Raw genomic sequence first — 13,139 nt, forward strand, 5'->3', positions numbered from 1 at the left:
TGATTACAGAGGGCAGGGTGACGCGAACAGATGGGGTCATAGCCACCCTCGTGGGGCCCCAGCAGCCCACCGCCTCCGCCTGCCCACCCCCCTCCACGCACGGGTCTCCTTCCAAGAAATGACATGGGGGCTCCTTCTGAGGAGGTTTCCCTGCCTTCCCGCCGTGCCCAGCCATCCACATCTTCTAGAGCCTTCCTGGATCTTCCTTGCTATGGGCTAAGTCCCTTTACAACACATGCCACTAAAGTAAACAATGCCAAGGTTGCCGCTCATATTTCAATGTCATCCCAAGAGCCTTGAACTTGAGCAATGACTTTCTCCCCAGAAGAGACAGTAGAACAGAAGCAGTCCAGGACCAGGAGTCAAGGAAGGGGCTCCAGCTGGGGTCTCCCACAGGGTCTGGGTAGGCCCCTTTACCCTGAGGAGTGCCGAGCTCCCTTTAAGCTGGGACACACAGTGTTTGAGCTTGGACAGTCCCTGGGCGTTGGGGATGTCACTGAAGACACTGGCCCTGTCACCTGGGGCAGGTTACTTGGGCCTCTCTGTGTTTCCGTGCCTGCCTTTGTAAGACTGAATGAGTTCATTGATGCAAAACAGTTAGGAAAGTGTCTGGCTAAGTGTGAGCTCTTATTCTTATTTGTGTGTGTCCTTGATTGCATTTGGGTGTCCTCCAGGGTTGCTCTGTGGTCAGGTCGTAGTAGAAGTGGGGGAATGTGGATCTTTGCCTTGAGAGGGTGTGTGGTCCCAGGTACCAGGATAGAAGCCTGCCCAGTCTCTCCACCGACCAGACACCATGGCAGGTCGAGAAGACAGGTGGGTCCTGCTCCCACCCACGTATGAGCCCCCTGCCCTCCCTCTGCTCCCCAGCCGCTCTCCTGACCCCCTGTGCTTACCCGGTGACAGCACAGAAGGGAGAGAGGCCCCCAGAGTTCCGGTCACCAGCATCTGTGATTAATATTTTGCAGGTTGGTGGCCGGTGAGGGTTTTCCTGACCTCAGGGAACGACTGTTGTTTGGCTCTTAGAGGTGGAAACAATTTGAGAAGGGGAGGAGGTTGGGGAGAAACAGGAAAACAAGCATCCCATAATTGCCAATGTAATTCAGGGCTGGCTGGCGCTTTTCTACAGAAATCTAAGACTGCTGGGGGAGGAGCGGAAAGGCGGCCCGAGGTCCGGGAGATGCCTGGTCCTGGGCCCCTGCCAGCCTCTGTGAGTCCACTGAACCGAAACTCCCAGAGATAAATGTTGCACATCCGTTCCCTAGGGCTGCCATAACAACTGACCGTAAATTGGGTGGTTTAATTCTCTAACAGTCCTGGAGGCTAGAAGTCCAAAATCCAGGTGTCAGCAGGGCCACGCTCCCTCTGAAAGGCTCTAGGGAAGAATTCTTCCTTGCCTCTTCCAGTTTCTGGCGACTCTGGCAATACTTGGCATCCTTGGCTTGTGGCTGCATCCCTCCAATCTCTGCCTCCGTCTTCACGTGGCCTTCTGTGTGTCTCCTGTGTCCTTTCCTCTCCTTATAAAGACACCAATCATTGGATTTACAGCCCACCCTAATCTGGTATGACCGCCTCTCAACTAATTACACCTGCAAAGACCCTACTTCCAAATAAGGTCATATTCTGCAATTCCAGGTGGACGTGAATTTTGGGGGGGATGCCATTCAACCCACTACAGCACCCTCGACTACCTCATCTGGGGTCACACCACAACCCTGTAAATTTCCAGAAAGTATCGACTAGACCAGGAATCATCACCTCGGGTTGTTTTGTGTGGCCCAGGGAACTAAGAAGAATGTTCACATTTTTTAATGATTCAGCAAAAATTAAAACCAGAATGATATTTCGTTACGTGTGAAAATGATAGAAAATTCTATCTTCAGTGTTCGTAAATAAATCTTGATTGGAACACAGCCAGGCACATTCATTTAGGGACTGTCTCTGGCTGCTCCCTCGCTAGGAGGGAGGCCTCGTGGCCCCGAAAAAGCCTGAAACATTTACTATCTGGCCCTGAATGGAAAAACCTTTGCCCAGCCCTGAGGACATTGTTACCTGTTATCCTGAAACAATGTTTCCTGCCTGGCCTGTGGCCACCCGGAGGATGGAGGCCTCTCCAAGGGCCCAGGTCTCCTCCTCCAGACCCAGCAGCGTCTGAACCAGGGGAGAGGCTGCTTGGTGGTTAAAGAGGGGGCACAGCGGAGCCGGGGGAGCCTGGGGTGGGATCCTGGCTCTGGCACTCACCCAGTAGGCAGGTCCCTCGCCTCTCCACGTCTAGGTGTCCTTATCTGCTAAACGGGGAAGTGGTGAAATTCCTGCATTCCTGGTAAGCCTGCTGTGAGGGAAGCAAGGCTGCAGAAAACGCCTTCAGCACAGTGGTGGGCGGGGCTCTAGTCGACAAAGATCAGCTGGTGTCATTTTGTCCTGCGGCTCCAGCTGGCTCGGGAGGTTACAGGCCGTAAAAGTCAAAGACCTTTTTACATTCTCTAACCTACCAGAAAATCCCACCTATCCTGGTGAAACCTTCCTGAAAGCCTCTTGGGTCTACTTCCACTCCTGATCAACATTGAGAAAAGGGAGGAAGGGGAGCATCTCTCCTCTGCTTGAGTGTCAGAGTGGGACTTTCCAAGGGGTTGTCACCATCAGCAGGCACAGGTGCTGAGGACCCACCCTGCGCTGTCCCCCAGGGGAGCCTGGCCTGGATGGATGGTGTCCCAGTGCCCCTGACTTCCCGCTGAGTTTGGACCACAAGGAACCCCAGCAGGAAGGTGGAGGACAGGAGGAGAGCCAGTGGGGAGAGGCTGGTTCTCCAGCCAAGCTGCCCCTGTGTGATATCTGTCTCCATCCCGCCTTCTCTGTCTGCAGGTTCTAGTAACTTCCTTCACTGTCTGCCACGGCAGGCTTAGGGTGGTAGTGGTACCCAGCTGTCCCTAACCCTGGGTCCAGCAGTGCCCCTTCTAGCTCCCCCAAACCTTAGCACGACGTGGTGAGTGGTCTTTTTATGAAACTCTCCTCTAATGATCCGAACCTGATTGCTCTGTTGCCTTCCAGCATGTCTGATACACGGCTCTAGAAAGGCAGTTTAACTCTCCCCTGCAAAATCCCCCAAATTTCTAAGATGCAGAAGTTTCCTACTGACATTTCCAGCTGGGAAGAGTCCTGAGGCAGGGTAGAAGATGGTAAAGGAGTGGAAGTCGGGACTGACTGAACCAGAATTGTGCTTGAAGCCAGGAGCTCTTCGATGATTCCGCATAAATGTCATTTTATCCGCGAACAACGGCAATAATCCCTTACGTGTGTAGCGTGTTGTATGGCTTACAAGTTATGCTCACGGGTAATCTCCCTGCTGACACCCACACGCTTTCGGTGAGGGATACGGTGCAATTTTCAGCATCCCCCTTTTCTGGAGGAGGAATGCCCACATTTGGTATATAGTGAGGATTTGCGCCAGGTGGCTGATTTAACAAATAAAAACTAGAGGATGCCCGGTTAGATTTGAATGTCAGACAACGACACATAACGTTTTAGGATAAAGATGTCCCATGCAAAACTTGGTTTGTGTTTTATCTGTCAACCCTAAGTTGATCCCAGCTTTGCTACATCCAAGGCCTGTGTTTTCTGCCATATCAATTATGCTGACCAATAAGATTCCTGAAGATGGCCTAGCACCAGCCTGGATTTCCCCCAGATTTCTACCAGATGTCACAAACAATTGGTCAGTCTTGGGGAGCGGGTGTGGAGATGGGGGCGGGGAGATTCTATAGAAGGAGGATCTATCTCTTGTTCTCTTAGGCAAGTCTATTAACAAGACCCCCTCCATCAGAAAAGTCTGGGCAAGGCTGTGTCCCCAGACATTCATGCCTGTGTCCCGGAGCCCTCGGTAGGGAGAACTGGCCTGGGGACAGCACAGACCCGCAAGTGGCAGAACGAAGCATCTGAGAAAGCTATAAGGGGGATGAGATTCCCTCTGAACCTGGGGTCACAGCATCCCCTCCTGGCTGAGGCCGAACTGAGCAGAAGATCCAGCACTGGATGAAACCCGACTTGCTGGCCCCTCCATACCACTCAAATCACATTTGTGTCCAGGAGATGGTCCTTGGGTCCTCCCAGACCTTCAACATGGCCGTCCCCGGGCCCACCTGTAGGAGGCGCTTCTAGCTGGGCCAGCAGGCTGCCTCCATTGTCAAGTACCAAGCATCAGTAGGAGGACCAGATCATTTATAGAGCAAAGTGAAAGGCAGCGCCACAGACAATTACAGCAGGAAAATAGGTGCAGAGCAGGACCTGCGGTGGCCCTATTCTTCGGCTACTTTATCTGGGTCCCACAAGGCGCCGCTGAGCAGATTCCAAACCCTCCAAGACTAGGAGGCTGCAGGCAGTTGGAACAGAGGGGAGGTGCAGCCAGCCCAGCCCCCCGCTGTCCTGCAGCAGCCCCCCACGCCCAGCTGCCACGAGAAGGAGACCTTCTGTTCAGTTCGGAGTCAGGTCGGTACTAGATTGGTCCCACGTCCAAGCACCAGCCTCCAGGGCAGAGTCCAGAGAGGTCACGGCCGAGGGTGTCCCTGCCTTCAGACCCTCTGGAGCAATGGGTGATATTCTTTGGGCTTTGACGTCCTGTGTCCTCTGGGGTAACCTGGGCCCTGGCTGAAGCTCTGGCTAAGTAGGAATAAGCCCCAACCCGAAGGGCTTGGTTGCCTGGGACGGTCAACTTTGGGAGGAAAGTGAATCAAACACTATTTAGTTATTTCCATTCCCAGGGTACTGCTTAGCTGCTGAGCAATTGGCTTTAGACAACCCAAATGGCCCCAGTGGGAAGTGGTAAGGCCTCCTGGATTTCCTTGGGGCCTCTCAGGGCCAGCGTTTGAGAAGGGTGAGTGTGGTCTGTGCTGGGAGCCTTGGGGCAGGTGGTCAGCCCTTCTTGAGTCTGATGGAGCCAATGGGCTGACCAAGCGGGAGCTGACTCCTGAGGCCTGCCCCTGACCCATCCCCGCTTCTTACACTGCAGCCTAACACGACCTCCTCCATGCCTGTAACCTCCAGAGCCAGCTGCTTTAAGTGATTCCTCCCTGCCAGAAGCTAGGATGACAGAAAGAAAAACATTGGTTGCTTTCTCCATCTGCAGACTCCAGCCAAGCCTCATTGCCAAAGTGCTTTGCCATCAAGATTGGGAAACTGAAAAAAAGCAGCTCTCATAGTTCTGGACCTGCCCTTCCACGTGCAGGACAGAGAAACTGGGAAAGGGATGGTCAGGATGTCACCTCCGTCTAAGAGGTTATTTCCCTACGCTTCATTCGTTACATGAGTCTGTGGTTGGAAAAGGTAGAAGTTGCACCCATTCCACAGATGAGGTAGGCGAGGCTGGTGGAGGTTGAACTCAAGTTCAAGCTCAAGCTGGAATTTGTGGGAACCCAGGTCTGCCAACCCCAAGCTCTTTTTGGTTAGCCTTGCCAGTCAAAAGTGCTTTTCCTGGTTGGTAACTCGGGGATTTCTAAGAGAAGAAATCTGAGAGGTCTCTTTGATGTTTTCCGGGTGAGGTTACCTTTGCTCAGTAGAGAGAAGGAACATTATGTATAATCCAAGTCAGTACATTATATCACCAGATGTCTCCTTGGCTTTGGAAAGCACCTTCCTTTCCCCTCCCCCTTCCTTCTCAGCAGATTTACCTTCCTCATTGTTTTGGTGAAAGGTATTGTCTTTTTTTTTTTTTTTCTTCCCCCTAGTGTATTTGACTGGTATTGTTGCTGGAAACAGCCAAGGTCCATGCCCACTGGCCACAGTTAGGGAGGGGCCAGTCTGGGATTAGAAATGATGAGAAAGAAGACAAATTCCAGAATACCATGAGGCTTCTCCCTGGTCTAGAACAAACACACTTCTACCACCAGGAAGACACGCTTCTGATGGTCCAAGCCTTTCCTTCAAATCTCATTATTTCCTTGTCTGGTTAGTGGTAGATGACTCGTTTCCCCTAAGAAAACTAAGAGGCACTTCAAGGGGGCAGTGAGGGAGGGATAAATTAGGAGTTTGGGATTAGCAGACACACACAACCATATATACAATAGATAACCAACAAGGACGTACTGTATAGCACAGGGAACTCTACTCAATATTTTGTAATACCCTGTAAGGGAAAAGAATCTGAAAAAAAAAAAAAAAAGACATATATGTATGTATAACTGAATCACTTTGCTGTACACCTGAAACTAACACAACATGGTAAATCAACTATATTTCAAAAAGAAAAAAAAAAAAAAAGAGGCATTTCAAGTCTCAGTGTGCAAGTGACCATTCTAGAACCAAACCCACACTTCTGACTCCAGTTTTGGAATGCCTTCCCCTTACTACCCTTTAACCAATCATCCTCAAATCAGTTGTGTGGAGTCACAGCTAATGTGGGGCTTGGGTTCCATATTGTGTATAATGTAAAGATTATGGGTGGTCAAAATTGCCCTTGAAAATCCCTTAACCACCTTGAAAACTAGTCATAAAGTACAGTGTGCAGGGTTTGTACTGTAATACATACAGAAGGTCTCTTATCTGACCTCCACTTAACAAATGTTAGCCATATTAATTGATTCTCTCTGCAGAACATGAAGAAACCCATCATACCCTGGAAACTGAAGGCTAATGTCCTGCTTTGTGTGATGCCTACACTCTCTTGCTCCTACCAAATTGAGTTGTATGTTTACAGAGAGTCACTCATCACTGTTCCCAAACTTGTTTATGCCAGTCATGCTTTTTATAGTAATTATGTAATTTAATGAAATATGATGTAAGTGGATAGGATAGGCGGGCAGAATGAAGACAATTATTTCTTTGAAAACTACATCGAATGCTTTGGGAAAGGAGTACTTTGATAAAGCAAAGTTGCAAAAATAAAAGAGTGCTGAATTAGTCAGGGACAAGAACAGTAAAATATTAGGGAAAGAGTAATAAAATCTAGGATTCTGCTCTTATATCAACCCATCATTTCTACTCTGGTAAGTGGAGATTCTCTGTATTCACCTAATTTTAGGGGCAGCAGTTGGTCCTGTGACTTCTCTTCTCTTATGGATCTAAGAAGAGGTGTTGATTTTTCCATTTGCTTAGTTTTCCACCCGTTGTTAGGACGGGCTGGCACTTTCCAAGCTCCTCACATGCCAGAAACTGGAAGTCTCCACTTCAAAATTTCTGTATATTTTTGCTTTACTTTAAAGAGATAGAAACTGGAGTTCACTGATGATATATTATAGATGTGTAAGAAAGACCAGAACTCTACACATTGAGCCCATTCTCAAAAAAAAAGGAAAAATGCTGTACCCAACATGAACAGATTGGTGGATGAATTTACATTTGTGAGTATTAAGTAAAAATAAAGTGGGGAAGGTGCATACATAATAGGTATTTTAAATTCCCTGCTTTAATTGTTTTGATTAGTTGAACGGCCTCCCTATGAATAAATGTCTAATATGCATTAAACAATGTAGACTATATAAAATAAGTGTACTGTGTAAAACTGAGTGGCTTTACATGTACTATTAAAATTATTTTTCCTTCACTCTCTCTCTGCTATTTGAAATCCATCTGACTTAATTTATGGGAGGTAAGCGTGGTCTATTCTAACGCCAGTGTACTCAGAAATTCAGCGATTCCAGCCCTAATTCTAAATCTGGGTGGATTAACTATGTTAGATCCACCAAATGCCAGGGTGGTTCTTATTACATCAAGGTCACTAGGGCCTGAGGTGCTGGCTTTGTCGAAATTAAAGTGAAAACGGGCAAGAAACTTGCCTTCACACATCGGAGAGTCAGCATTTGTCTCTAGAGCCAGACTGCTTTAGGACAAATCCTGGCTTTTCTAATTCTCAGGGGCAAGCCACTTACATTCTCCCTGATCCAGCTTCCCTCCTAGGGGGTGGGCACAAGCATGCCATGAGTTAATCAATGTAAAGTGATTAGAACAGCGCCTGGCACAGGGTGAATGCCATACAAGCGTTAGCTATTGTTATTACTATTATTATTAATCATTACCATTTTGCCTCTAACTGAGAATCTGAGAAGTTAATCTGAGAAGCTCTTCTCTTAAAAGTGTAAAATAAATAAAACAGCGCACTTCACTTGAAGGCACAGATGATCACTCACCTATGAATTAAGAAAGCAGAAAAACTTGAACCCCTGACTCTGCTACACCACAGAAAGGCTAAAAAGGGGTTTGGGGACCAGATTACTTGAGAGCAATGTGGGGCTGGGGATCCCCATTTATCCTCCAGGGAGGAGAAGAATGAACGTCGCTTCAGGACTCCAAAAAAAAAAAAAAGTTTATTTATAAAATACTGACCAGTTTGACGGGACATGGGACTTCTCGTGGTATATATTTCAAATCAATTTTTTTGTCACCTTTCATTCAAAAAATAAACCTGCTAACAAGCTATATGACATATAGATATATAGATATATATATTTTCTTACAGATAGACACCTGCCATAATGAATACTCTCCCCATAATTTTTCATTGTATCTTTTAAATCAAAAAAATAAAGATTTGTGTTGGTTTTTGTTTTTGGAGTCTGTATGCGTAAAAGAAGGTAACACATTTAAATGCTTTTGGTTATTCTTACAGAAACAAAGAGAAGGGGGGTGGTCCCAAGGGGGCACCTGTGCTCAGGTGGCGGTCAGGGTTGCCGCTGCCCAGGACCGCACAGAGGCACTCAGGGGCAGGCGGCTGTTGTTCAGATGGTCCCCCCTCCCCCTCCAGCCCCTCACCGAGTGTGGGCACCTTCAGATGTGCACCACGGGAAGGTGAGGGAAGCCCCTGCCCAGAGTGGGCTATGGGGAGGCTCTGGCACCTTTAAAAGCTCTGCCCAGGGAGGTGTGGACAGAGACAGAAGGCCTCCGGCCAGCGTGCGCAGGGCGGGGCAGCCGGCAACATCCCTGTTTCCTCTGAATCACGGCAGTGTCAGGTGGGGCGATTGGAGGAGAGGCAGCGTGTGTTTGCAAACTCCCTGGAGCCCTGGGAGGAAGGTGCTTCTGGAACCCGGAGCAGCTTTTTGGTTCAGCTTGGCAGTCTGGGTGTGGAGCTGAAGTGAACACAGGAGGGTGTGGCCAGGAGGGCAAAGGCAGCCCTGGTGTGCCAAGTGTGAGCTGCGGGGTCCAACACCAGATTTCCCGAGGGCACAGAGAGGCAAAGCCAAAGGAGCCAGGGAGCGAGTGTCTCGACGTGAACCCGCTTCAGGTGGTGTCACACAAACACGGGTCCTGGCATCACTGGCTCAAGAAACCAAAGGTCAGGGAGGCTCCCTGTGACCCGTGGGCAGTGCCCACGCACCTTTCCAAAGCGGCCAGGTGCCTGGATGGGGGTCGGGAGCCGCCGCTGCCCCAGCAGGTATGTAAACAAGGGCAAAGAGATGTCCTCTTAGAAATCCAGAGGTCCACAGCTGGGGACCTGGGCTTCCAGATGTGGCTGGGGCAGTGGAGGCTCCGTTTCAGGTGGGTGGGGATGGACTGAGGCTGGGACTTTCACCTCTGCCCGGCCCGCCTTCCCAGCTCCTCTAAGAGCTCTGCCCTTTCAGACAACAGAACCCAGCCCGCCCCACGTGTGCGAGTGACTCAGGCTGCCTGTGCCCCGCACAGGAGACGACGTCAGCCCTCCGAGGGGGCTGCGGACACACGGACGCTGTGCATACTGTGTGTATCCGCGTGTGTGTGCACGAGCCCAGGTGTGTGTGTGTGTCAGCATGGGTGTGAAGGAGCACGTGGGGAGGGGAGGGCAAGCATCTTAACGAACAAGGCGATTCACGGAAGGCAAAGGGAATTTGGCCTCGTGAAATATATACACGCGTACAGAGCGTTTCTACTGACCCCTGCTTCCTCCTCCCACATCCCTCCCTGGGCTTCGCAACAAGAACCGGGAAGGGCTTTAAATGGTTCAACACACAGCAGATAGAGAAAAGGTTGAGACTGTTGGGGGGTGGGGGGAGAGAGAGAAGGACAGAGAAAGCAGCAGGTCATCACATGCCCCGCAGCTGTGCATGTTCCCCGAGGGACACGCCAGATGTGTACAGGGGCAGAACCTCAGGCCTGTGTCCTCTTTCGGGGCAAAGACTGTGCTTCCCTTTCTAGACCCCCTTAGTGGAGAAGCTGCTGTTTGGACCTCGGAGCCGGGTCAGCCCGTCTACGGAGCCATCTTCCAACTTCTCCCCATCACGTTTCCGGGGGGTCCCAGCGCCTGGGGAGGAGCCCAGAGCTGGGTGTGCCCTTTCCTCAGGCCCCTGGCCCAGCTTCCACCCCAGGAACCTGATTCGGGGCGGTGGGGAGGTGTATAGGCCCACTCCTTCCTTGGCTTGTTTCCCAAATCCTCCATTGTTCTCCTCACCCCTCAAAATGGGGCCTCACCTCCTCCCAGGCAGGGCAGCAGTGCCCATGCTTGGCGCCTCCAGGGAGCCCTGCCCCACTAAGGGGCCCCAAGATGCACTAAATGTGCCCCAGCCGGGCCATGCCCTCTCCCAGAGGCAGCGGTCCATCCCCGACCCTGGGGGATTGGCTGCTTTGCAGGGCCGGTGGGGCGCACCCAGGGAATTAGCTGGAAAGGCTCCTCCTTAAACTCCTGCATCCGGAAGGTCTGAGTTGATGGGAAGATGCAGGCCACCAGAAGTAGCTTTTTAAAGCTCTGTCTCCCAACAGCTATAATCGTCCCTTGGTCCCATCTGACCTGCTCCTCCCGGCCAGCCTGGCTGTGCATCTTGGAAGCTTGTGCTCAGTTTGGATGGGGCCCCTCCTCGCTCTGAGCTCTGGCAGGCTGAGCCGAGTCTGGAAGACATTAATGGGGGTTGGGATGGTCTTTGACTTTGTAAATCGGGTGCTGGGAGATCCAGCCTCGGGACCAGAGACTTGGCCCGCCCCTCTGGGCTCCTGGGCTCCTGGGCCCCTGGACTTAGGAGGCGGGGGTCTTAGCCACAGAGGGCTATGGGTTGAGAACGAGGGACACAGATCTGAAAGTGAGTGTCCTGCTGGCTAGGAGGACCCAAAGGGATTTCTCTTGGAGAGGATCTCTGGACCCTTTTCCTTGCCAGTGCATGTGTGTGTGTGTGTGTGTGTGTGTGTGTGTGTGTGTGTGTGTGTGTGTGTGTGTGTGAGAAGGTGCCTATCCAGGGAGAGGGGCGTGTCTGCCATGGTGATGCCTCACCCCCGTTTAGCCCCTCAGCCCCACAGAAGCTGAATTTCCTTGTCTCTGTAACTCCCTTTTCCCTCTCCCTTTAAGAAGGGGGTCAGGTGGTACCTGAATTGGAAGAAAGGGGAAAGTCCAAGCTTCCTCTTTCCGGTCCTGACTTCCTGCCTTATGCCCAGTTTTCCCAGTGATGCCGGGCCAGTGCCCCCATCTCTGCTCCCCCAGTTCATCTCTCTTAGTCTGTGCTCAGGAAAGTGAATTCAAGGAAAGGGATGGCTGGGTTCAGTGGCGGGGGGACCTCTCCCCAGCCCCTAGGGGCCCTCTTCCTCGGGTTCACAACAGGAACGTCTGTTAGGAGCAAGGAGCTAGCTAGACAAATTCTCATCCTTCAGCTGGTTTCGTTTTTCTAAATAAACCAAATGCTTGGTGGGGACATTGAACAAGGGAGGGGGTAGTGGAGGGTGAGGGGCAGGGCTGTACAGGGTGGGGTGGGAGTGTGGGTGCAGGGGGGAGGGGAGCTTTGCCCCCAGGGATGCCCATCCCGGCGCAGCACCGGCCAGCAGCGGGCCCAGGGCTCCAGCACATGCCGGAAGGGAGCAGTCGGCTGGACGTCCAGAAGGTTCTTCACCCCCACCAGCCACGCCCGCCTTACAGCCCTCCAGCCTTTGCCTTCCCTCCCTCCCTCCCTCCCTCTCCCTCCAGGGGCCCAACCCACTCGTGTCCACCGCAGCCAGCCCCCCTACTCTGCTCAGCCCCCCGAAGGAGCAGCAAACCCCACAATCTCGAAGCCACACACGTCCTCTCGTGGTTTTTCTCTATCCTTCTCAACACCGGCTTTGCTGGCCCTGGAATCTCTGGAAAAATAAACTCAGGAGGTGAAAAGTTGACTTGGTTTCTTGGTGTTTCTGTTTTCTGGCAGGCGGTGCGAGGAGGGGCGGAAGGGGAGTTTGGTGCTGTGTTTTCTTTCTCTTTCCTCTTCCGACAACGAGGATGACATCAAACAAATGATGAAAATCCTGCCATAGGAGCCCGGGAGCCAGGGGCGAGGCTGCTGGGGGGACGGTAGAGTGTGCTCTGCTGACTCGGGGGGTTCGGGGGGTTTTGGGGCGTTGGGGTCCGACTGGCCTTGGGCCGAAAGAGGCTGCCCTGCTGGGCGCTGCTGCCGTTGGACAGGGCAGTGTGGTCTGGCTCCCCCGGGTCGCTCTCCGTGTAGCTGTAGGCCTGGGCCCGCGAGATCCCCTTCTGCTGCCGCCTCCAGGAGTTGTAATAGGTGGGGTCACTGATGTAGTGGTTGACAAAAGAGTGGGCCTTCTGGGGGCTCGGGTCGACCTCGTACTCGCTGTCGCTTCCCTGGGAGGGCAGAGAATCGGGGTGTCAGTGGCCGCCGGGGGACAGGTCAGCAAGACCAGGGCTGACAGGCACAGAACACTGTGATCTGAATCTCCGCTCAGCTACTTCCGAGCCCGGGGCTGTGGGCCTCTCAGCCCCCTCTCTGCCAAGGGGGTATAACGCCCACCTTCTTAGGCGCCTTCAGAGCTCATGATGTGTATGAAGTCTCTACCCCAGGGCTGGCACAGAGCCTGAGGACCCTCCATGGGAACCAGAGACCTGAGTTCTAACCTCTTATGAAAAATCGAAGTGAAATTCACATTACATAAGGTTTACCACTGTCAAGCGTACGATTCACTGGCATTCGGTACATTCGCGGCATTGTGCGACCGTCACGTCTTTTCATTCCAAAACATCTTCATCAACACCCCAGGGGAAAACCTGGTACCCACGAAGCAGTCGCTCCTCACTCCTTCCTCCCCAACCTCCCCCCGACCCCTACCCCTGGCAACCACCGGTCCACTTCCTGTCTCCATGGATTGATCCATTCTGGATATTGCATAAAAACGGAATCACACCACATATGGCTTCTGTGTCTGGCTTCTTTCATTTAGTGTAATGTTTTCGAGGTTGAATGCATCATGTCTTTTCACTTTCTGTATTTCTGATGCTTTGA

General features: G+C 51.7%; 1 protein-coding gene across 1 annotated transcript in view; it reads right to left on the minus strand.

Moving 5' to 3' along the window:
- Positions 1 to 262: 262 nt before the first annotated feature.
- The window catches only part of SDK2 (sidekick cell adhesion molecule 2), a 272,507-nt gene continuing 259,630 nt past the window's right edge, over positions 263 to 13,139 (minus strand). The window contains exons 45-46 of the mRNA XM_082439834.1: positions 2,239 to 12,484; positions 263 to 1,514 (exon numbers count right to left, since the gene is read on the minus strand). Coding sequence (XP_082295960.1) covers positions 12,131 to 12,484 — 354 coding nt within the window. The 3' untranslated portion in view covers positions 263 to 1,514; positions 2,239 to 12,130. The remainder of the gene's footprint in view (positions 1,515 to 2,238; positions 12,485 to 13,139) is intronic.

Source organism: Balaenoptera physalus (genome assembly GCF_965194825.1).
Source record: "Balaenoptera physalus genome assembly, chromosome: 20".
NCBI lineage: Eukaryota > Metazoa > Chordata > Mammalia > Artiodactyla > Balaenopteridae > Balaenoptera > Balaenoptera physalus.